Source organism: Podarcis pityusensis (genome assembly GCF_964106645.2).
Source record: "Podarcis pityusensis genome assembly, chromosome: 10".
NCBI classification, from domain to species: domain Eukaryota; kingdom Metazoa; phylum Chordata; class Lepidosauria; order Squamata; family Lacertidae; genus Podarcis; species Podarcis pityusensis.
This window is the reverse complement of record NC_138035.1, coordinates 67398521-67424008: the sequence shown is the minus strand read 5'-3', so window position 1 is coordinate 67424008 and position 25488 is coordinate 67398521. Positions and strand designations below refer to the sequence as shown.

The 25488-nt window shown below is 41.9% G+C and overlaps 1 protein-coding gene across 9 annotated transcripts in view; it reads left to right on the top strand.

The window, feature by feature from the left end:
* KIF21A (kinesin family member 21A) overlaps positions 1–25488 on the top strand; it is a 100682-nt gene that overhangs the window by 11495 nt on the left and 63699 nt on the right. For all 9 annotated transcript variants that reach the window (XM_081023446.1, XM_081023451.1, XM_081023450.1 and 6 more), the window contains exons 2-5: positions 17702–17924; positions 20099–20281; positions 23224–23373; positions 23975–24109. In XM_081023446.1, the coding sequence (XP_080879572.1) occupies positions 17702–17924; positions 20099–20281; positions 23224–23373; positions 23975–24109 (691 nt within the window). The remainder of the gene's footprint in view (positions 1–17701; positions 17925–20098; positions 20282–23223; positions 23374–23974; positions 24110–25488) is intronic.

Sequence of the window (25488 nt, the reverse complement as noted above, 5' to 3'; positions counted from 1 at the left end):
TTTTCCTTACTTTTCCTTCATTCAGCTTCTTTGAAAAGCCGTGCTAGAGCCTTAGCACCCAGTCTTCTTCCAGGCATTGAATGAACCTCTGAGTTGCCACAACATGAATGGCTGTGGAATTAGATTTCAAGGATGTCACCATGGCAATGACATTAAACAAGGAAAGCCTGCATATAGGGAAGTTAGCAAAGGGATCCTTAGGCTATGGATATTTGCAAGAGCTTTTGAAATGTTTCAGTTCTATGGGGCAGCCCAGAATTTAGTTTTCTGTGGTGCAACAATTTTGCCATTTTTGTGTTCCAAGTTCCTCTTATTCTGTCCCCATCTCAGTGCTTGCTAAGAGTATTCAGTAATAGTCTCAAGAGTTTCATTGTTATAGATTGAAACCTGTTGGTCTGTCTCTTGCATATTTAGAATAAATGATTAATCAGAAAGGGCAATCTTATTTTTTGCTGAAACAGCAGCGATTGTTGGAATGTATATGAATCGTGCAGTGACAGAAGGTATATAAATTGACAGGGAAATTCATTGTGGTCTGAAAGCAGTATAGCTAGAATTGCATAGAGCTGTTTGTAAAGCAATTATTTTGCATCAAGCCTTTTATTGGTGCTAAAGTTTGTAACTCAATAGGGTGGCAAATCTTGCTTATTTTTTATTTGTATTTTTTGGGGGCGGGGATATGGGCTCTGTTTATAAATTTTGTAGGTACACATACAATACCTTCCCAAAGATATAGTGCTGCTAATACTTATTACTTATATACACTTGAATTACTTTCATATGACAAAACTGATCTATGAATGTAATTATTCTATATTGTATGTACTTAATGTTGAGTTGTCTTCTACATGACATTCAACAAAATTCTTGAGGGTTTATTGAAAAAAAGGGACAATGAATTTTAGGGTATTGATTCCTAATCAAGCTTTTGTATATCATCTCTCTAGAAAAACTGGTATCTAACCCAGTCCTTGTTAGAGATTAATTGTAGGCGTGATTTGGAAGTTAAAAGGGGGATGAGTTTTCTGTTAATATTAGAATTTGAACTGTAAGGATATTGCTCCTCTTCAACATGACTTCTTTTTGGTAAATAAACTGCTAAAAATGAAGTTGCAGGCATATAACATATTTTTACAGAATTTTCCTGAAGTTTGGAAAAGATTTAGTTACTCTCTTTGCTAAAGATGATAACATTAGCTAACTCTGACATTGTGTGAGGCAAACAAACTTCAACTGTTAATTTCTGAATGGTAGCTCCAAAGGTTAGCAGCCCTTTTATAGAATCCACCTTCCTGAACTTGAAAAAATGGTAGTTGAAAACTAACTTCTTGCTTCAAATACTGCAGTGGTTCCCACACACATTTGGCTGTTACAGTAAACCATAGAATTGTTCTTGGCTTATTTATCATGGTTTGTTTGTCTAACCATAGTCTCAAATTCACACGCAATGCTGAACCAGGGATTGAGGCTAGTTTCTCCTCTGCACTAGCACCTTGGTCAAATACTTGCTGATCAGTTGACTTGTTGCGCCAGCCCTAGTTACTCAATACTTAAAATTATATTGGAATATGGAAATACGTAAAGAAGATGGGCAAGTAGGCAAAAAATGAACACCTATTATTAGGCAAGCTTGGGTTGGTGTGTTACCAACAGCTTTTGAGTTTCACATGACTTTCTCAGAAGCATTGACCCAATGGGAAATATCATTTACAGAAGTTGTGGAATAAGCTCTGCTTCATCAGATGCATGAAATGGATGTTCTACTATAATGTGGCAGTCTCTAGTCTGATCATGCAACAAACCTTCCCACGAGGCTCTTCAGTTTCCAAGGTTCTTTGTACCAGGGATATTTCATGACACAGAGCGTTGGGCATCTGCCACCAACATAGCACAACCACATTGACACCCCCCCCCCCAGTTGATGTGAAGGTAAATGGAAACAAATTTCTACTTTATTTGTTTTATGCCTCTTGAACAATAAGATCTCAGGGTCTTTCTTGAGGAAATGTGTTTAACTGGGGTGGAGGTGGGGGCTAAAAATAATATCTGAGAACAATGGAGGGGGATTTATTATTATTATTATTATTCAGTTGCTATATTTTGGACCAAGAGCACATTTCAGGATTCACAGAAATGTGGTTGGGTTTTCGAATAACATGTGTTAAGTGTGATTATACCTCATTTTATCCATAGATTAAGGTGCCCCTGAGGAATCATTGTATGTGGTATGAACAAAGGAACAGCTGCAACTGCCCCCACCCAGATTTCCCTTATTTGGACATAAAGAAGCTTTTGCACAAATGTTTCTGTTTGTTCGTCTTAGACATTGGGCGATGAGGAAGGGGGTGAGCCACCTGTCTATTCCATGCTGGACGGGACGCCATTTGCATTTATGTCTGACTCAATTAGGAAGCCTATCCATCAGGATCAATTTTAATACCTCTGATGGGTAAGCGTGGTCGAAGCGAATTTGTGTTCGCTGAACTCTTGCAACTGATATGTGAGGGCTAAGTCTTCTTTACCATCAGTCAATTACTTTGGAAATACTGGGCTGGAAAACACAGAGATGATTCTTCGGTTAACTCTTTCTTGTCCGTTCCGAATTATAAAACTGTAGCTGTATAAATGATATACATTGGCATTCGCGAACAGATGGTTTCATTGTTCTTTATATGTTAGCAAGTTATCCTTTCCTTTAGGCCAATGGAGGAGACTTCTGGTTCTGCTTTGTCCTGGGCCTTGATTCAAAGTAGTGCATTAAAATCAGCACTAGCAGCTGTGGAAGACTACTTACCATCAATGCCTCCCCCTGCCCCTGCTTTTTGTGGCTTTCAGACTTGACTGAAGGGAGAGATGAGGGACCAGACTGTAAATCACCTCGTCGGGTCAGAAGACCCCACCTCTTCTGAGCTTTATTTAAGCTGTGGCAGCAGTAGGGCTTGTTTTGGCCTGTTAATTTTGACTTTGCATTTTACTTGGTATGTGTCAAGACTATATTTTACTGTAACATTAAATGTAGCTCATGTTTACTGAATTGTTTTTTTGTTTAATTTTTTTTTAAAAAAATATTTATACTTTTCAGGTTTATACATTTCACTGATTTTACAATCATTTTGACATTTCAAAATTTGACTTTCTTCCTCCTCTTTCTTAAGGAAATAAATTATTTAAATTTATTTTTAATATCTTCTGCATATCCAAATTAACTTAATTTGCTCATTTATTCATCTTCTTTAAATATATACAGTTAAGAAGTTGCAGTTTATTACAGTAATCCTGCCAGTGTTCTTATCCGTTTACAATTCATCTGTAAATATTCAATAAACCATTTCCATTCCTTTATAAAAAGTTTGTTATCTTGATTTCTTACTCTTCTGGCAAGTTTTGCCATTTCTGCATATTCCACACGTTTTTGTATCCATTCTTCCTTTGCTGGGACTTCTTGTTTTTAGTCTTGTGTTGCAGGTTTTGTAACAAATGTGTCCTACTTCCCCCAAAAAACGTTAAATTATGTGAATAGATGTTTGTTAGCCACTTTGGGCTCATTTCACTGTGGAAAAGAAACATAAATAAACTAAATTCAAAATAAAAGTGGGGCTTTTTCTTCTGCCTCTCAGCTTTATGATGAAGAGTGTGGAGAGAGATGGGGTTTCTAGTGCAGCTGTTTACGGCCATGACCCTCCCCATGGCTCCAACAGGGGTCAGCAAGCTTTTTCAGCAGGGGGCCGGTCCACTGTCCCTCAGACCTTGTGGGGGGCCGGACTATATTTTGAAAAGAAAAAATGAACTACCGTATTTTTTGCTCTATAAGGTGCACAAGACCATAAGGCGCAACTAGTTTTTGGAGGAGGAAAACAAGAAAAAAAATATTCTGAATCTCAGAAGCCAGAACAACAAGAGGGATCGCTGCGCAGCGAAAGCAGCGATCCCTCTTGCTGTTCTGGATTCTGGGATAGCTGCGCAGCCTGCATTCACCCCATAAGACGCACACACATTTCCCCTTGCTTTTTAGGAGGGAAAAAGTAAGTCTTATAGAGCAAAAAATACGGTAATTCCTATGTCAAATAACCCAGAGATGCATTTTAAATAAAAGCACACATTCTGCTCATGTAAAATCACCAGGCAGGCGCCGCAAATAACCCAGAGATGCATTTTAAATAAAAGGACACATTCTACTCATGTAAAAACACACTGATTCCCGGACTGTCCGCTGGCCAGATTGAGAAGGCGATTGGGTTAGATCCAGCCCCCGGGCCTTAGTTTGCCTACCCATGCTCCAATTCAAGGAGCCTCAGTCAGGCTAACCCACCTTAGACCATCTTGGGACAACCCAGCCTCCCCTGGATCCAGTTCCAAATTAGTTCAGGGGCAGGCTAATGTCTCATTAGGTTTTTTAATTTTTTTTTAAAAAGCCATGGCTTCTCTGCAAGTGAGCACCCTGCATTCTGCAGGATCAGTGCCTCCACTTCAGCTCTTGTGCAGAGACATAGGTCCTGTGGTGTGGGGTGCTACTCTGCAGGGAAGTTGCTTGCAAAGCAGGACCCCGCAGAATCAGTGCCTCTGCAGGGCATCAGGCATGAAGAATAGTAGGGGAGCAATGGGCGCTTACCTTCTCCTGGCAAGATGCAGCTGACGGTCAGGTAGCTCTTGGTGGTATTTTTTTTTAAAAATGCAAATTTAGTAAATTCACCTTTAAATGTAAAGTGAATAAAATTACTCCCCCATCCTTTCCTGCCTCTTTGATCCCAAAGAGACAGAAGGTTTATTTCCTTACACACAATTGACTACATAAAGTTAGTGCTGTCTGGTCATGTACTGGAGACTCACGTTGTCACCCTCTCTTTATTTATTTTTATAAACTTCATTTATGTGCTTGTGACTCTTCATGGCTCATCTTAAGGAATCGCTCTAAAGTTCACTAAATGAATATTTCAGTCTCCTTTTCTCTTTGTTCTTTCCTTTTTCCTCTCGGCTGCACGGCCTTGTCTGTACAAGTATCAAATTATAGACTTAGGACATAAGGCTTTTAAGTTTAGGATGACTGAGTATTCTTAACAAATTTGTAGATGAGACAGAGGATACAAAATAAAAACGGGAGTGACTGAGAGAAACTTCAGATGACAGATTAGAATTATAACAAGCTTGATAATTAGGATGAAAGCAGTTAAGGTGGCATTCTGTTTCAGATAAACATATTGTAGAGGAAAAGAACAGAGAGTGGAGCTTTATTAACCAGTGGCAAAGCTCAGAAGGGTTTTGGATTACGTACGTATTGTAAGTCGTCAGTGCAATGCTCTTTTCAAGTAAGAGAAAGGCATGTGGTGCAGAGATACAGGTATCCCTCAGCAGATAGGTGAGAGTAGAAAGAGTCTACTCAAGTTAGAAAGTTTGAAAGCTATTGGACTAGTCTATTTTGAGGGTGAGGGACCGAAATTGGCCTGGCACGGGTCCTGATTTGGTCCGCAAGGCAGTTTCCTTCCAAACCTTACTTATCCGCTGCTCACCTGACATATGTGATGAGGGACAGGTAAGGATGCACCAGTAAAGGAACTTGTTTGTGTTTAGTCGTTTAGTCGTGTCCGACTCTTCGTGACCCCATGGACCAGAGCACGCCAGGCACTCCTGTCTTCCACTGCCTCCCGCAGTTTGGTCAGACGGGAGCTTAAAGAGAGCTCCTGGTTGTTCCTTTGCAAATGGGGCTACACTGCCAAGGAGTTTGCCATTGGGGAAGACCCAACTTTGTCGATTTGCAACCCCTGTTAGCTGGCCACTTTGATGTTATCACCTGATGTAATGACATCAGGTGATAGGCGAGCACCCCCACCCACATGCCAAAATGGGCTACTGGAGTCGGAGATGTTGGGATCCACCTACTTGCTGGGAAAGTTTCCCTCCCCCTGGGCTTACATGATGGGAGAGAGACTTGAAAGGAAACTCTACAGTGATGTCTTGCCAGTTGACATGCTGGGGCTTAATGGTGGATCACCAAAACTATGTGAGAGGATCACTGCTTGCTGTCAAATAGTTCATGGAAGGTTGATATCAATTAACATGAACTAATAAGGTAAAGGGACCCCTGACCATTAGGTCCAGTCGTGGCCGACTCTGGGGTTGCGGCACTCATCTCGCTTTATTGGCCGAGGGAGCTGGCGTACAGCTTCCGGGTCATGTGGCCAGCATGACGAAGCCGCCTCTGACGAACCAGAGCAGCGCACGGAAACGCTGTTTACCTTCCCGCTGGAGCGGTACCTATTTATCTCCTTGCACTTTGACGTGCTTTTGAACTGCTAGGTTGGCAGGAGCAGGGACTGAGCAACAGGAGCTCACCCCCTCGCAGGGATTCAAACCGCCGACCTTCTGATTGGCAAGTCCTAGGCTTTGTGGTTTAACCCACAGCGCCACCCGTGCTGAACTAATACCAGCAGTTTATTTATTATATGTATATCCTCCATTTTTTGCCTTTGAAATTTATCTCCCTCATCCTCAGAACAACCCTGTGAGGTGGGGAAGGCTTAGAGAGTGAGGTTAAGCCCAAGGTTGCGAGTGACCTTCATGGCTGAGTGGGGATTTGAACTCTGGCATCGCCATTCCTAATCTGGCATTTGAAACCAATGCTCTTCACCTGGTCCCTCCAAATGTTGCTGGTCTCCAATTCCCATTAGTTCCAGCCAGCATTGCAAAAGGTCAGGGGCAATGGGAGATAATAGTTCAAAAATATGGAGGACAGTGTGTTGTGGAAGACTACTCTAACCATTATACCACACTTAAAAAGGTAAAGGGACCCCTGACCATTAGGTCCAGTCATGGCCAACTCTGGGGTTGCGGCGCTCATCTCACTTCATTGACCGAGGGAGCCGGCGTACAGCTTCCGGGTCATGTGGCCAGCATGACTAAGCCGCTTCTGGCGAACCAGAGCAGCGCACAGAAACGCCTTTTACCTTCCCGCCGGAGCAGTACCTAGTTATCTACTTGCACTTTGATGTGCTTTCGAACTGCTAGGTTGGCAGGAGCAGGGACCGAGCAATGGGAGCTCACCCCATCGTGGGGATTCGAACTGCCGACCTTCTGATCGGCAAGCCCTAGGCTCTGTGGTTTAACCCACAACGCCACCTGCGTCCCATACCACACTTACTTTATGGCTTTTGACCTCTTGATCATCTTTATGGCTCTTTCTTAGATTCTTAAAATGTAGTGGCTAAACTGAACATTGTTATATAATCTAATATTAACTAGGATCAGGCAGAGAACTAATATAACTTCTGCTTTTGAATCATAGAATTGTAGAGTTGGAAGAGACCACAGAGTCATCTAGTCTAAACCCCTGCAATGCAGGAATTTTTACCCAAGGTAGGGCTCGAACCCAGGACCCCATGAGATTAAGAGTCTCATGCTCTACCGACTGATCTATCATGTTGCATTAAGAGACAAAACAGGAGTATAAGGTCATGAGCAGCCCCATAGACTAGCCTTTCTCAACCTTGGGTCCCCAGATGTTGTTGGACTACAACTCCCATCATCCCTAGGTAGCAGGACTAGTGGTCAGGGATGATGGGAGTTGTAGTCCCACAACATCTGGGGACCCAAGGTTGACCTTGTACTCCTGTTTTGTCTCCTAGTGCAGTCAGTGGGCTACCTTTGAATAGGAAGGTGTTAACCTATTGTTGCAGCTCTCTCTGAGTCCTTTCACAGTAGGAAGCACCTTATAGGTTGACATCATACAAACATGGCAATAAATAGAGATGCAGGGATGCAGGAAGCAGGTGGACCACTGGAAATGGAGAAGTAGAAAAAAGTGGGCGTGTTTTTCAGCATTCATGTCAGATGCTGGGGGCAAGCAGGGATGCTGTTGAGAGTGGTTTGGTTGGCAGTTGTAACAAATTGCCTCTCCAGGCCCTGAGTTACAGCAAATTGCTTTCCTTTTTACTTTAGTCTTCCTATGTACATGTACTAGAGAATTGCACCCTCTTCGTTCATACTGAGAGGAAACAAAAACACGATCCCTGGTTTGTTGGAAGAATACAAACTGCAATCCCTGGTCCTCCTATAATGTTAAGTGAGGGATTGTGAGAACAGGGACGAGATGAGCAGCCTTGATTGGTACATTCACGAAACAACTTTAATCATGGTTTACAGTGACGTTTTGAATTGTACCAATATACAGTGGTACCTCAGGTTAAGAACTTAATTCGTTCTGGAGGTCCGTTCTTAACCTGAAACTGTTCTTAACCTGAGACACCACTTTAGCTTATGAGGTCTGCCGCTGCCGCTGCGCGATTTCTGTTCTCATCCTGAAGCAAAGTTCTTAACCCGAGGTACTATTTCCGGGTTAGCGGAGTCTATAATCTGAAGCGTCTGTAACCTGAAGCATCTGTAACCTGAGGTACCACTGTATTAAGGTAAGAGAGCTGAATACCCGGGTATCAACCTCTTTCAGAATGGCATAGCTGCCACTGTGCCCATTGAGCTCTTATTCTTTAATTCAGTGCTGAAGGTTTTTGGGAGCTGAGGAGTTGAGGGAAAAGCTTCAAAACTTGTATTGGTCTTGCTTAGTGCAACTTATTGCAATAACAATTTTTATTGCTTATTTGAGAACTGATTTAGGCAGACACATTATCTTTGAACATAAACTCACAGCTGAGGAAGTTAAGCTTGCATTTTAGAAAGTCTTTCCCCCTTCCTAGTGCTTGTAGGGGCACTGCTGTTAAACAGCCAAGCCAGAAGTAATTTGCTTTTAATGGTTTTTATATAGCAGCTGAGAAATGCATGATTTGGAACTGTTCTCATTCTTCCCCTGTCCCCCTCCTCCCCCTTAAATGAGGACTGATTTAACAGAAGAGTTTTTGACCCTGAGAAAGCTAGACTCTCTCCCACTCCTGCTGCCAAGGAACAGCAGTAAGGCGTTGAACTGATAGGCGAGACTCCAGGATCAGGTGTTTACCACTTTGTATGGGAGACTGGCAGAGAAATGAACTGGCAGCAGCTGTGTGAATAAGGGGAGAATTGTTCCACAAATTATGCAAAGCAAAAAAAATAAATGACTGTAGCATGCTATGCAATATAACCAGCTAAATTCTCAGCAGTTGTATGAATTTCGTACAACACAACTTGAACATGCATGGACAAAATTATTTTGTTGTTTACTGCATTTCTTAGGTGCTTTATATGAAAAGGTCTCAAAGCGACTTAACACTGTAAGACGAACAGATGAAATTGGTTAGAAATTAGGATCCCCCTCAACATGTCTGGTGTATGTTTTGACAGACATAAACGTATATCCTTTGTATCTAACTCTGAAGGCCTAATCTATGCATTTAGGTCATTGCGTGGTGATGGGTGCTCAAAATTGCCCTATGCATAATTGTAAAGGAAAGGTAGTGAGAGTGGGTTGGTGTGCTGCTGAGTCCTTATTTCGAATGTGCATATTATGAAATCGGACAATATAATATTGACTTGAGGGTTCCCCAGTCTTGCTCTAAGCTATGACCCTCGTACCTCCAAGCCTGAGGTCAAATGCTGCCCTTGGGACCTTTCCAAGCCAAGCCCCTGTTCCAGACCACACTTCTCCCAAGCCCTGCTCTATGCCTTAAAAAGGTAAAGGGACCCCTGACCATTAGGTCCAGTCGTGGCCGACTCTGGGGTTGTGGTGCTCATCTCGCTTTACTGGCCGAGGGAGCCGGCGTACAGCTTCTGGGTCATGTGGCCAGCATGACTAAGCCGCTTCTGGCGAAGCAGAGCAGCACACAGAAACGCTGTTTACCTTCCCGTCGAAGCGGTACCTATTTATCTACTTGCGCTTTGACGTGCTTCTGAACTGCTAGGTTGGCAGGAGCAGGGACTGAGCAACGGGAGCTCACCCCATCGCGGGGATTTGAACCGCCAACCTTTTGCTCGGCAAGTCCTAGGCTCTGTGGTTTAACCCACAGCGCCACCCGCGTCCCATTGCTCTATGCCTTATAATTATTGATCTGTGATAATGATGCATGCTTGCTTACTTGAATAGAGGTGTGTGTGTGTGTGTGTGTGTGTGTGTGTGTGTGTGTGTAAAGTCTGACAGTTAGGTGCGGCAGGAGTTTGGCCCACTTTTGCCTGTGGCATTCCCCAGTTTTGATACTTGGCTCCTGGAAGATTGCCCAAGAAGGACTGTGGGCCTCATGTTTCCAAAGGTCCTCTTTACCTTGGCTTAGAGGTAAAGCAATGCTTTGCAAGCCGAAAATCCCAGTGTCAGTCCCTACAATCTCCACGTAACACTGGGAAGGACCCCAGGCTGAAACTCAGGAGAGCAGTAGACAATTGGCGTAGACCAACCTGATCTGGGTCACTTGATAGGTTGGTGGAATTGTCCACCTGTCAGTCGCCTGCTGTCATATGATGCCAGGTAATTGAAACTTCAAGAGTCTTCCTTTCACAGTCGGAGCTTGAATTCAGCACTTTCTGAATTTGGTGGCTTTTTCTCTCGCCATGCGAGGCAACAGATCAAAGGAAGCAAGTGGCATACTCACCTTGATTCTTCCTTTATGGCTGTGGCTTGAAATCTTTTTGAACTTCCATGGCTGGAACTTTCCTGTGCCTAATGTCATGTGACAGCAGAAGCAGGAAAGATGAGGCTAGTTATACCAGAAATGGCCTTGTGGGCCAACCCCAGAGGGACCTGCAGGCTTGAGGTGTCTCACCACTGGTGTAGACAATACTGAGCTAGATAGATTAATTTTGTAATACCTGAAGGTACATCAAATTTCCAGATGGATCTTTATACATGTCGTTTATATATGCCCCCTTTTAAAAGCAACATCTTAATCTCTGGATCAAAGAAGAAAAGAAGCTCAACCTAAATCTACCCTCTGTTTCCCAAGTATTCCCTCCTCATGAAGGTTCAGGACAGCTTTGTACATTGCAATGAGAGGGCAGTGCACACATTAGTTGTGTAAAGCCCGCAGGGATGCCCTGCAAAAGTCAGGGCAGAGGCATGCATCACAAGTGTGATAGCAGTGCAACATTTGTGTGCATCTGGTCTACCCACTTTATTGTAACACGTGAAATGGCCTTCAGAATTCAGAAACTTAAGGAATATCCTATATTTGCTTTGGTGGCAGCCTCTGAAAAATCGGTGTGATTGCTGTAGTATTCCCTATATCTGAAATTCCAGTATGAGAGTCCCAGTGTTGGTTATCTTCCTCAAAGCATGCCTTTCAATAACTCTCCAGGTATTTCCATTTTGTTCAGGTGTATCTATGTAAGAAAATAACACAGCTTTACAAACATAAACCCATTCAGCAGATATAGGACTTTTAAACAAACAAACAAGCAAGCAAGCAAGCAAGCAAGCAAGCAAGCAAGCAAGCAAACAAACAAACAAACAAACAAACAAACGTGATTAAGACCTTAAGAAAATCCTGGAGTTAATATCAAGCCAGTGTAAATCTCTGTCAATAGAAACTGCAGAAGTGGAGAGCAATGTGGTTGTTATCTCTCCCCCCTTTCCTTTCCCTTGTAGCTGAGTGTGCTCCTCCCATCTCTTCCAGAGAGTAACATGTTTAGTGGAGTCAGAACCAAGCGTTGCTATTCAGGAATGTTCAAAAATGTAACTCTGCTCCAAGTACAGTATGAGCAAGCATGTAATTTTCAGCCTGGGCTACTTTGTGATCCTGACATTTTTCTGCTTGCTGCATGGTGAGATCTCACCAGCTCATAGCAGCATTTCAGCCCTTGCGCGAACAGCCTACCTTCTGTTTAAAAACAGAGCAGCTTCTGTTCACTTGAAATAGTCAACAATAAACTGTAAAGGATTTTTTTTTCTCCTGCAGTATTAAATATGTAACAATTTGTAAAAGCTGATTGACAGACCCACCAAATGACAGTCAAAAAGGCAAAAAACAAATGAAATGAAATGTTAGAAATGGATTGTGGATGTTAAATGGGGGTGATCAAGACAATTTGGTATAGGATAGAGTAAATGTTTTCTTTACCTTCCCTGTGCTATTTCCATTTGTGGGGAGGAATCCTTAAAAACACACACAACACAACCACTTTGTATCTCAAAGCTGAACTATGAAAGGCAACCCTAAAGTTATTTGAAAACTTTTGTGAAAAACTGAAGCATCCTACTTTCATATAAGAAACATGAGATCCCCAGCCTTTCATGAGTTCACCTCCCTGACTCTCACATTGCTTATTGTGAGTGAAAAATTTCAAGAGATATAAGGGTGGTAGTCTCTAAGGTGCCATGAGCTTCTTTATATTGCTTTGCTGCTACAGTTATTGCACTGTTATGCAGCCAAACAGTTATTATGACATAGCTAATGAAGCACATTAAAGTGAGCAATGCGTTGAAATGATATAGGAAGAATTTACGTGGAAATACTGGATACGTTTTCCATGTGACATGTCTGCTGTGTACGGCTTCCAAGAGAAAGTTGGGTACCTGCTTAGAGAAGATCTATTTACTTGACAGCCAGCACTCAGTCTCTCTCCCCCCCCACCTCCTTGCTTTTTCCTTGGCAAGCAAACAAAAGACCCTGTCAAGCAGCAAGAGGATGCCGTCTGTACTGAGCTGTCTGGCAGACCATTACAAAATGGCCAGAGGATTATTTTGGGGGAAAGGGGGAGAAGATCACAGCTTGACATCCTTCCAGCTAAGGCTAGCAACTGCCCAGTGATGAAGGCAAGAGGTCCAAGGAAACCAAATCAACATATATAAATGGGTTGCCTCTGAAACTATGGCGCAGTTGAATAAGCCTGGCTCTTGTGAATTCACTTAATGGCTACAGAAGCTTGTTCTGATGAGAGGTCCAGAAAAGGATAATTAATTTAAGAAAATAAATCTTATTAAGCCAAGCCAAACCGTGACAGCAACATATGTGAACTGTCGCCAGACAAATGCAATTACTCCGGTGACAGCAAAGGTTGCGAGGTTTTTAGCTGGGGCAATCAGAATAAGATCCACTATTTGACTATTGATTCCAAACCCTAAAATGTATTTTATATAATTGACTTTTTATTTCTATTCTTTGTATATTATTGTTTTATTGCTATGGCCGATGGCTGACGCAAATAATGATTCATTCATTCGATCAATCCAATTACTCCAGTGCCATATTTTGCTTTTAATTAAATTATTACTATTACTCCTCTTTCTCATCTGCCAGTGAAAAGTGACAGCTTGTCAGTTTCCGGGTTTTTAATATAGCTCCTTTAAATAGATATTCCTATTTATTATTGTTGTTGTTATTATTAATTGAATTTACATACCTCCCTATACCCAGAGGTCTCAGGGCAGTTCACAGAACAAAAAAACAAACTTAGGTCCATTACAGAATGTCTAGGAATTGGTTTATTTGCCCCTGTATAACTTGCTGAAATTAATGGCTTTGCTAGGAACTAGCCAATATAAATGTTATTAAAAATAAATTGTGTTTCCCCCCCTCTGGCTTGGAAGGGGAGCTCAAAGTAGATTGCAGTCTTTAAAAGTATATGTACAGTGGTACCTTGGGTTAAGTACTTAATTCGTTCTGGAGGTCCGTTCTTAACCTGAAACTGTTCTTAACCTGAAGCATGACTTTAGCTAATGGGGCCTCCTGCTGCTGCTGCCGCGCCGCTGGTGCATGATTTCTGTTCTCATCCTGAAGCAAAGTTCTTAACCTGAAGCACTATTTCTGGGTCTGTAACCTGAAGCGTCTTTAACCTGAAGCATATGTAACCCGAGGTACCACTGTACTTCTTTTAAAATTGTGTTTGTAGAGATGTGAAGACCTGGAAAAGCAACCTGGAAAAATGAGGGTTTGTGTGTATAATTAAAAACAAAAACAACCCCCTCCATTCCCCCAGGCTTCCTTCATATATCTTGACATTAGTATGCCACCCAGTAACAAACATTCTCTGAGAGGTAACACAATGTAAAAGCCATTGAAAAAACAACAAAAAGCAACAAGCAAAACTTAATCACAATAAAAGCAGAAGAGAGAGAACCACCAAAGGTCTTTGCATGAAGTTTTTCACAAGACTTTCAGCCACATAAGGTGTCACCCATCGAACTACTGCCCCCTCTGCCTCATCCCATCCCATCTTGGAGGGTCTCCTGCCCCAAAACTGGGATTATCTCTGTGTGCAAGGAACAGAAGTGAGAAGAGGCAGAAAAGCCCTGCTGTGATGCAAAATGTTTCCTCTACTTTTCATCCAACCCAATACAAACAAAGCACATTTAAGAAAATAAATCAAAATCCACCAACTAGGAATATTTTTTTAAAAAGAGAACCCTAAATTATTATTTCCTAACTGTGTTTAAAAAGGAGAGGGGAACCTAATATGTGACCTGCTTTATTTAGGAGAGTTATACTCCACTGTTCAGACTGCTGCAATTTGCCAGAGCAGTCAAAACAATGCCTGAATATACGTACAATGAAAATAACAATAAATAATCTTAAAAGGAGCAAAAATAAAACCATATTGCAAGATAAACTTCAGTATTTTGAAGACACTGCGCTCCCACACAATGCCACCCAAGGGAAGAATACAACAAAAAAAGACCAAATATACTATTATTATTATTATTATTACTCCTCCTCCTCCATATTTCCTTTAAATAGGAGCAGTGGGGATCTTGGCAGGCATCAAGTGTATGTGTGTATGTCTACATGGAGTTCATGGGCACCACATTGGGGACTGAACCCCAAACAGTCAGATTCAGAACCTAATTGATTGTGACCGAATCACTCCTCCGGTGCCACTGAGCCATTCTAAATGTTCTTCCTATGGTGTGAGAACTACTAATAGATTATTAGCAATCATGAGGATGGAAGAATGTCTAAAAGACCACCCTGGGGCTCATTTATACAACTGTTAGTTCACAGATAGCAAGCTGATAGCAAGCTCCTTCTACAAGTGGACAGATGACAGAATAAGGACCTTGGACTTGGTATTTTTCTAACGACAATTCTTGAAACATTTTGCCTCTCCCAAGTTACTACTGGCATAAATCACAGGAGATGTTTTGTAGAGTAGACTTGTAGAAGGGAGAAATCACTTGCACTATAAGATTACATGAATGTTTATATTGGCACAGTAGACTTCCGTATTGTAAATTTGTTTCCCTACTGGACAGGTTGTCGGAGCGTGTTTTATTTTAAAAAAAATAAAAACTATTGTTCCCTTAAGAATAGTTATAAATGGTTCTTCCAGTTTCATCATGTACTGCAGGTTTTGCTCAGGACATGTGCTAACTTTGTCTACTTGGAGAGGGATTAAATTGACAATAGCATTATAAATAAACTATTGTATGGGCTGTCATGACGTGTGGTATGATACCTTGTAGTTGTGAAGCTTTTATTGTTGGATCATCTGCACGCTTTCTGCCATTTGTGTGTAAAATTTGGGGGTAAAATTAAGTGAAAGGGAACTGCATTATATTGTTCTAACTCCCAATGTAGGATTGTTCCTAGATACTTTCAAACGTTTCCAGTTATTGATGGAAAAACGTAATTCATTACCAGACACAAAGAAGCTGAATTCACAGTCTGTCATCAATCACTGCAGCTGCACAGTCTATGTTTACAGTTCTGAAGAAGTCCAAGTTCCTAGAACCATAGAATTGTAGAGTTGGAAGAGGGACCACGAATGTCATCTAGTCTAACCGCCTGCAATGCAGGAATCTTTTACCCAACATAGAGCTCGAATCCGTGACCTTGATATTAAGAGTCTTATGATCTAGCAACTGAGCTAAAACTTGTGCTTGGTGGGTGAAACCCCAGACTTCTTTAAATGTGCTGTTTTACATTCAATCTTAGGTAAATTCAGAATAATTTCTTTGGTGCCCCTTGTGCGATTGGCATTTGATTCATTATATTATAGATACAAACCACCTAGCTTGTATCAGATTTTGAAATGGTGGTGGCAAGTTTCAAACCACATACTGAAGGCAAATGCATGCAATGAAGTCACTTCCTTTTTTAAAAAAATCATTTTTATTAAGTTTTCCATTTTAACAATCCAATCAAATCACATTAAATATTCCAGATTATACATATACATATCAATTAATCCAAATATTCTGCCAAATTATAAATTTTTTGTTGGTACTTTCCATGCTTCAAGTTCGGGGGGGCTCTGGTCATCTCATATCTCTGCTGCTTTTGATAGTCATTTCTAATAGTTCCTTTAAATCTTCCTGTTGTTTTCCTTCTTTCACGGCCTCTGAGTTGTTTCCACAAGCGAGTTGAAGTAAAATGACGTGTTTCTGTGTGGATTTTATGTGTATGATACCCCTCTGTCCAGGCAGCATCCCCTCACACGCTGGTATTTCTGCCGAATCAATCCAAAAATCTTTTCGCTGCTGGCAGCCGCCATCTTCTCTCAATTCCGCAATGAAGTCACTTCCAATAGTTTTTCACAAAAAGGAGCCACTGGGAGCTGAAATTTTTGAGCGTGGTTACACACACACACACACACACACACACACACACAAACGTGGTAGTCCTAAGCAGAATTATAGCCTACTGAAGTTGTGTCTTAAATAAAAAACATACAGTTGTACCTCGGGTTACATACGCTTCAGGTTACATACGCTTCAGGTTACAGACTCCGCTAACCCAGAAATAGTGCTTCAGGTTAAGAACTTTGCTTCAGGATGAGAACAGAAATCATGCTTCGGCGGCGCGGCGGCAGCGGAAGGCCCCATTAGCTAAAGTGGTGCTTCAGGTTAAGAACAGTTTCAGGTTAAGTACGGACCTCTGGAACGAATTAAGTACTTAACCTAAGGTACCACTGTACTTGTGTATGACAAGTTGTTTGCCCAGAAGTTACCATGAATTCCAGTTGGGTTCTTGTGGAAACAAGTAACTTTCTAAATGGTAGCAAAAAGAAAGAAAGAAAGAAAGAAAGAAAGAAAGAAAGAAAGAAAGAAAGAAAGAAAGAAAGAAAAGTCTTATGCTCATATTTGGGTTAACGTCTGTTAGGATTTTCACAAATAATGAGAAAACTAGGTTGTCGTTTTTGTGCTGCTTGGGAGATGAAACAGACCCTTGTTAGCTTAGTCCTGCGCCATATAATCCAAGCTAGAATAACCTCCTCTTAAACTATTGAGCATCTGGGGTCTACTTGTTTTAAAAAACAAACAAAAATAATTTGTTTTTACTCCGCCGTGGGGCAAAGGCTTTTAAAATTAAATTGAAATAATCTCCCTTCTATTCTTGTTACCATAGTAGGTCTATTCAAGTCAATGTTGTTATCTTTGGCAGGCTCCTGCGGTTCAAAAATAATGTGGATATATTAGGCCTGATTGTCCTCCGTTCTGCCATGGTTTTTTTCTTTGGCTGATTTTTGTAAGTTATTAATTACCGGTTATATGCCGGTTCACTCAGAAATCCCACTGAGTTCAATAGGGATTACTCATGAGAAAACGTAAATGGGGCTGTAATCTTAGAATACAACCAGGCCAACTTGAGACAGACAAAGTCACCTTGGAGACTTGAGTACCACTGGTACAGCAGAAAGGCTGGTTGTTTTTGTCCTTAAATATTAAGTAGATATTTCTTTCCATTGTTGCAGGTGAGCAGTGAGTATTCTGCGCGACTTCAGTCCCTCTTGGGCATATCTGATTTAAATTTATTGGGGGACTCTTGAAATAAGAAGCGTTAAGTTGTGTTCTGTTCCAGTGATGTAATATTTGGCATTTTATTTCTCCTCCTTCTCCAACCCCCACCCCCCACCTCAGAATCAGACCTCAACTAGCCAAAGAAAAGATTGAAGGATGCCATATCTGCACATCTGTCACACCAGGAGAACCTCAAGTGTTCCTGGGAAAAGATAAGGCCTTCACCTTTGATTATGTATTTGATATTGAATCCCAGCAAGAAGAAATCTATATACAGTGCATAGAAAAACTGATTGAAGGCTGCTTTGAAGGATACAATGCTACCGTGTTTGCTTATGGGCAGGTAAACTTTACGAACGTTTCAAAATTAATTGTTTGCTTTTCAGTGAATCTGTCAGATGGCTGTTGCGGCTGCTCGAGAGTAAGCAGGCAGGACTCCAAACCCATATTTTACAGGTTTTATTTTGGCGCAAGCTATTTACAGTGACGCGGGTGGTGCTGTGGGTTAAACCACAGAGCCTAGGACTTGCTGATCAGAAGGTCGGCAATTCGAAACCCCGCGACGGGGTGAGCTCCCATTGCTCGGTCCCTGCTCCTGCCAACCTAGCAGTTCGAAAGCACGTCAAAGTGCAAGTAGATAAATAGGTACCGCTCCGGCGGGAAGGTAAACGGCTTTTCCGTGCACTACTCTGGTTCACTAGAAGCAGCTTAGTCATGCTGGCCACATGACCCGGAAGCTGTACGCCGGCTCCCTCGGCCAATAAAGCGAAATGAGCGCCGCAACCCCAGAGTCGGCCACAACTGGACCTAATGGTCAGGGGTCCCTTTACCTTTACCTTTATTTACAGTGAGGAGCCCCGAAGCTCATGTCTGGCTCAATCGCTAGGAGAATCCGGGAGTGGTCTTTTTTTTGGACTTCCCCCAACCTTCCCCTTCCCTCTTTGCACCTTAGGCTACTGCGCAGAATGGGCGATGGCAAGGGCGTGTTTCCCTCCTGTCCGCCTTGCCCAGGAGCGGTGTTAAGGCTCCCACAAGCATCCTCTGGTCCTTGCACCTCTTCCCCACTAGAGGTGGGGCTTTCCTCCTCTCCGGAAGAGGAACTGCTTCGCAAGATTTTCGGAGGCTCCCTATAACACAACTGCCCTTCTATTCCTCGCCTCTAAGCTGATGGCAGTTCCCTGACAGAATCCAAACAATGTTCTGATTTTAAAAAAATAATAAAGCTGCTTGTAAGGAGTATTTGTAATAATTCAAGCAGGTATGCTTGAATTTCACCTTTTAGTAGAGGTGAAAACAAGTAGATTTCAACATGGGGAAATTATCAAGATGTCAAGGCTCATTTTTGGGTATATTAAAACGGTGGTGTATTTTTAAACAGGTGCAGAACAGTACATTTGAGGCAGAAGGTGCTCAGAAGTGCAATCTTTCAGCTTGAATTACAGTGGCCTTGAATTCTAATAGGTCTGTTCAAAAGAGGATGTGTCCAGCTCAGATTGGACTTTCCTCTTCACTTTTGTCCCTCCTCTCCCCATTTGGCATAAACGCTGTTTCAATATAGCCAGGGATTCTGAGAGCATTTTAGTATCTGGAGTTGCCACAAGTTAGCCGCTCCTGCTCAAATGACTTGACTGATGGTTATCTCTACTATCAGAATTGGGATATCAAGTTGTGTTCTTTTTATCTTTTCTTCCCGGCAGTCTCCTAAACATCCAGGCACTGACCAGGCAGATCCACATTTGTCATTAATTAAATTTGTATACCACCCTTTATCTGAAGACCACAGGGCGGTTCAGTACAAAACGAGAGCTCAAAATACATAATAAAACAAAAACAAGTTATGAGTTTTCCTCCCAGGGGTTTTAAATTAGTTCCCAGTGTTTTGGTTCCAGTACTGCTTGGGAACTACTAGTGTAGGGCGGGCAGGCAGCCACATGTTGCCTAAGCAACTGTGTTGTTCTTTTGTTTGGTCCTGATGCTTTGACACCTGATGGACTACTAGAATGAGGAGAAGGTGAGTTTGGAGTTCCAGTGGGTGGCTGCCTTCTTAGAGCATTATTTTCCTGCAGTATGTTACTTAACACACCCTTTTCTTCATTTTAAGTTTAGCATGACATAATCTACCTAATAACCCAGTTTTCCTTTTTCTTTTTAACCACTGCAAAACGTTGGAAAATGTGTTTTATGGATAGGAAGCCAGTCTAATCCTGCTTCAGCTAGCAGGACTCCTGGAATATCACCCCTTGTTTCCTGGGGGGCAGGCGGTGGTGGTTTAGATCCTCATCTCCATTCACTATGCATTTCTGCAGTCCAGATGTTTTTTATGCCATCCAAATGCTGTACACATCTTACTTTTTTCTTGAGACAACCTATTTAGAAAGTTGTAAAGTGAGCTGCTGGAGTCAGAAGTCTTTTTGATCAGCAATAGAGTGTTTTTCGTGTTATTTGACCATAGGTTAAGATGTATATAATAAACATTATTTAGTTGCACATTAATTCTGTTTGGTCTTTTAAATTTAGACAGGAGCCGGTAAAACATATACCATGGGGACCGGATTTGATGTTAACATAATGGAAGAGGAACAGGGCATTATACCACGAGCTGTAAAACACCTGTATAAATGTATTGAAGGAAAAACGCATGCAGCTATTCAACAAGGGGTTCCACCTCCAGAATTTAAAGTGAATGCTCAGTTCTTAGAGGTAAGCTTTCATAGTAATAATTATTTCCCCCATGTAGCAAAGATATTGGGGCATCCTAATCACAACATATTCAATTTTGATTGGCAAGGAGGTAAATTTTAAATCTGTTTTGTCAACATACAATTTAAATATTGCAGAAAACCCAATGGAATGAATTGTGGCAATATGTTTATTATTGTTTATTATGTAATTTAGGCAGGAAGAATGGCAGGGAAGTTGAGATTTGCTTATCTTATGTTAGACATCTATGTTTTGGAACATCGTGTTGCAAACTATTTAACACCCACACTAGGGTGGAGAGAGAGGACATTTTGCCCTTTTCACTAAAGCTCAGATGATTTATGACGCCTGATTCAAAGCTTAGGAAACATGTTTTATTAATTGAGGTCAGTAAGATGCCCCCTGTCTTGGTGTTGTTGAATAAGGTCAATGAACTGTGTTTGCCACTTTTACATTTGCAATTCTAATGGGAGTTATTTTTCTGAGTTAGGGTTTAGCAACAGCAGGGTAACTAAGTTACAGGTGCTTGAATTCCGACACAGGTAATTATCGCTGGACTGCTGTTGGCATTTCTGCCAAAATATTAACCAAATACATTATGGAGTTGGACTAGTCTATACCTGTTGCTCTTGACCTAAGGCCACTGGATTTAAGCTTTCTGGCTAATATTTGTCCAGAGGAACAAATCGCAAACTGCACCGTATAAAGGCAGCCCCTTAGTTCCCCTTAATTTGGACTTTGTTTTCCGAACTCTTTGATAGTTAAACAGTTGCTTTCCCCCTCCCCCAGGGTCCTGATAGTTTGTAAGCAAAACAAAGCCATTTTTAGTGACTTTGGATTTCCAGTGCATCTTCAGCTGATAATTGTAGAATGTTTATACTTACTATTTCCAAAAATAGATTCTATGTATTTTAACAAAAACGTCTGCCATAAAGTGTTTCTGTGATATATTTTAAAATACAGAAACAGAGGTGCGAATCACTTTGTCCAGAAAAACAAGCCTTGGAGGAATGCTTAACTTTCTTTTCATTTAAAAAAGCATTTACAGTGCTGCCATTTTTTTTAAAAAAGAGGCACTCTTCATAGAAATATGGGGGGGAAAGGAAGAAGATGAAGTTGTATCCCTATCAGTAGCTAACAGGTCTGGCAAGTTTAAGTGCTAGTTAGATGATATAATGAGTGATGCAATCTCTTTACTTCTAGGAACCAAGTATGTGTAAAACAATATCCTCTTTCACCATAAAACACTAAATATATCCAAGCTTTCAGTTTTTAGATACTTTTCATTGCATTGACAGATTAAACTGGTGCCAGCTAATTATGCTGCTGAATCGTGTTTTCAATATTGCCTTAGAACTGCTAATTGGAAGAATCCCCAAATCAAAGTGATTTCAAGTGTCTCATTCCGTTGTCTGGAAGGTCCTGGTCTGCATGTAACAAGCATGGCCAGTCTGCTTGTTGAAAGTCAGAACAAGATTGCATTAAATGCCTCTCTGAGGGTTAGCGAATAAACATTGGCCAGGAACGTTGTTCCGTTATGCAGTCGGTGTGTGGTTATGGAAATTCTCCTCCTGCTTCATTTCCCATGCAAAGGCCCAGAAAAGCATTTGCATCCTTGCACCGTTCTCTGGGGAACATGCATACTGTGTATATAGAAAGATTCAAGAGTGCAAAGGATCTGAAGAACCTCACTGAAAGCATTAGTCCTGCTGGCCACATGACCCGGAAGCTGTACGCCGGCTCCCTCGGCCAGTGAAGCAAGATGAGCGCGGCAACCCCAGAGTCGTCCGCGACTGGACCTAGTGGTCAGGGGTCCCTTTACCTTTACCGTGCCTCATGGTGACCACAATAGTGTTCTGACGTTGTTTCCTCCCTTGCCCTTAAAGAGGGTTTAGCTCTCACGGTCAGATACTATCCTGCATTCAAATCAATGTGGGTTCCCATGTTCAATTTGGTTATTTCTCGGGTAAGAGGTAGAGAGGGCAACATGGAAGCAAACCTCTGCCCCCTCACCCCCAATACTACTGTGGGTCAAGTGTAATACAGTGGTACCTCAGGATACATACGCTTCAGGTTACATACGCTTCAGGTTACAGACTCCGCTAACCCAGAAATAGTGCTTCAGGTTAAGAACTTTGCTTCAGGATGAGAACAGAAATCGTGCTCCGGCGGCGCAGCAGCAGCAGAAGGCCCCATAGCTAAAGTGGCGCTTCAGGTTAAGAACAGTTTCAGGTTAAGAACAGACCTCCAGAACGAATTAAGTACTTAACCCGAGGTACCACTGTATCTTAATAGGTCCTGTATTTTTTTGGAAATTTGGCTCTACCAAACTTTTACCAGTTGTTTCAGAGTGAGTTTGGGAAAACTGGAGATGGGAGACACTTATAGAATAAAAATGGAGAGAAATGTGGAATAGTGCAACTTGCTCCCCGTTCTGCATTGAGAAGCAACTTTTTGCAGATAAGCAAAACGCTCAAGAAATTTGAGGGGCAAATGTGATGATACCCCAGACTTGGGCAGGAGCTATGGCACCAACACCCTCCCACCCACCCCTTACTTGCTATGGGTGGTAGTCAATGCTACTCAGAGTAGACCCACTGATGTCAATGGATGTGACTAACTTACGTTAATTGATTTCAGTTGGTCTATTCTGTGTAGGATTTACTTAACTATAAGCCTGTGTCATTTTCTAAGTACTGATCAGCCTGCTGTAACATAGCATATCCTTCTCCTGCTCACAATGTCCTGAACTATTTTCTGTAATTCCATTAGCAAGCTTTGTCATTGTTGGCCAGTCATGTTTCTGGAGAATGACTATACCCAGCAGCCATGATAGGGAAAACTGTGTCTTAATTATTTTGGTCAAACCACAGTACATCTTGAATTTTGTGTTAATTATATTTTCCTTGCTGATGTTGGCCTCTTTTTTCCTTCCAAATTAGCTTTACAATGAAGAAGTCCTTGATCTCTTCGACACAACGCGTGACATGGATTCAAAGAACAAAAAATCAAACATAAAAATCCACGAAGATTCAGCGGGTGGAATATACACGGTGGGGGTCACAACACGGACTGTAAATTCAGAATCTGAGGTAATATTTTTATTCTCAATGAAAATGAGATGGCTTTTGTAAAACATACTACTGTGTGTGTGTGTGTGTGTGTGTGTGTATGTATCTATTTTTCAATATAGATACAGATATAGATATTCTTCCTTTCGCTGTGTCGTCTGATATGTTCACCCACAACTTAACACTATCCTTGCAGCAATCCTGAGTGGTAGGTTAGGCTGAAAAACAGGGATTAGTGCAAGATAACTGGCTGAACTTGGAGCTCCCTGGTTATAGTTTCAGTCTAACTGCTACACCACATTGACCCTTGCCCAAGAACAGGCTTAGGAATACAGTACAGGTGACTCCCCACTTACACGGGGGTTACATTCTAGGCCCCCGCACGCATAAGTGAAAGAGATAAAAGGCAGGCATAATTGCTGCTGTCTTTGATTTGTAAGATGGGGGTGGAGACGCTCCTTCAGGTATACTGGACCGAGGCCGTTTAGGGCTTTAGAGGTCAGCATCAACATTTTGAATTGTGCTCGGAAATGTACTGGGAGCCAATGTAGCTCTTTCAAGACCAGTGTATGTGTGTAGGTTTAATTTCAGCCATATATCCTTTTCCCCACCATTTTTACAGATGATGCAATGTTTGAAGCTGGGCGCTTTATCTCGAACCACTGCCAGCACTCAGATGAATGTTCAGAGCTCACGTTCACATGCCATCTTCACTGTCCACTTGTGTCAAACGAGAGTTTGCCCTCCAATTGATGCGGTATGTATTATGCTATTTTTGTCTTGGAAAAAATCAATAACACTGCAGTGTGTGTGTGTACCCTGGAGGAATATCTTGTATTAGAGTAATAGCCGAAACTGATTTTCTTGGTCCGCCTTCTTAAGTTATACTGCTTGGTGTGGGAATTGTTGCAGTGTGATGTTAGAATGGTGGCTCATGTCACCATTGCCCTTTTCGTATGGAAGAAGAGTTTGGATTTGGATTTGATATCCCTCTTTATCACTACCCGAAGGAGTCTCAAAGCGGCTAACATTCTCCTTTCCCTTCCTCCCCCACAACAAACACTCTGTGAGGTGAGTGGGGCTTTGAGATTTCAAAGAAGTGTGACTAGCCCAAGGTCACCCATCAGCTGCATGTGGAGGAGCGGAGACGCGAACCCGGTTCACCAGATTACAAATCTACTGCTCTTAACCACTACACCACACTGGCTCTCCTGGAGATGCAATATTGTATTTTGTATGCCATATTGGCTCTTTCCATATAGCCCACGGCCTCTCAAGGATTCTGGTGGTACAAGAAAGAAACAGCAGTGTTGCAGTAATAAGATACGAGGCCTAAGTAATTCAAAGGTCCACTTACGTTTAAACAGCATTGCCATCCTTCCATTTATAATATTTACTGTATTTTTTGCTCTATAAGACTCACTTTTTCCCTCCTAAAAAGTAAGGGGAAATGTGTGTACGTCTTATGGAGCGAATGCAGGCTGCGCAGCTATTCCAGAAGCCAGAACAGCAAGTGGGATTGCTGCTTTCGCTGCGCAGCGATCCCTCTTGCTGTTCTGGCTTCTGAGATTCAGAATATTCTTTTTCTTGTTTTCCTCCTCCAAAAACTAGGTGCGTCTTGTGGTCTGGTGCGTCTTATAGAGCGAAAAATACGGTAAATAACTTACACTTAAAATCAAATTGATTGAGATGTCCACCTGTTCCCATAGCAACAGATCTGCCTTGGTTGCTACAGGCCTCGACCTTCCTGCACTGTAGGTCTCGGGTCTAAATAACTCAAATATTTGACAGTTACATTCCCAAATATTGTGGGATTAGAGTTTTGTTTTGTTGGGGAAGTTGAAAGTGGTGGTGTGCGTTTAAAGTTGTGTATGTTTGTATAAGCTGTGGGGGATATCTCTGTAAGGAAAGTGTTAGGTTGTGGGTGAACATATCAGACGACACAGCGATTCTTCAAACAGCTCTTGTTTATTCACAGGCCAGGACAGAACTGAACTGAAGGGTTCAGTCAGCCTGCTTATATAGAGCTCCAGTACAATGGAACTGTAACAATTTTCTAAAACTATCCAATCACTGAATGTCACTTTCGACCTCTTATTTGCATAACTATCTACAGTATCCCCCTGCTGGCCCAGG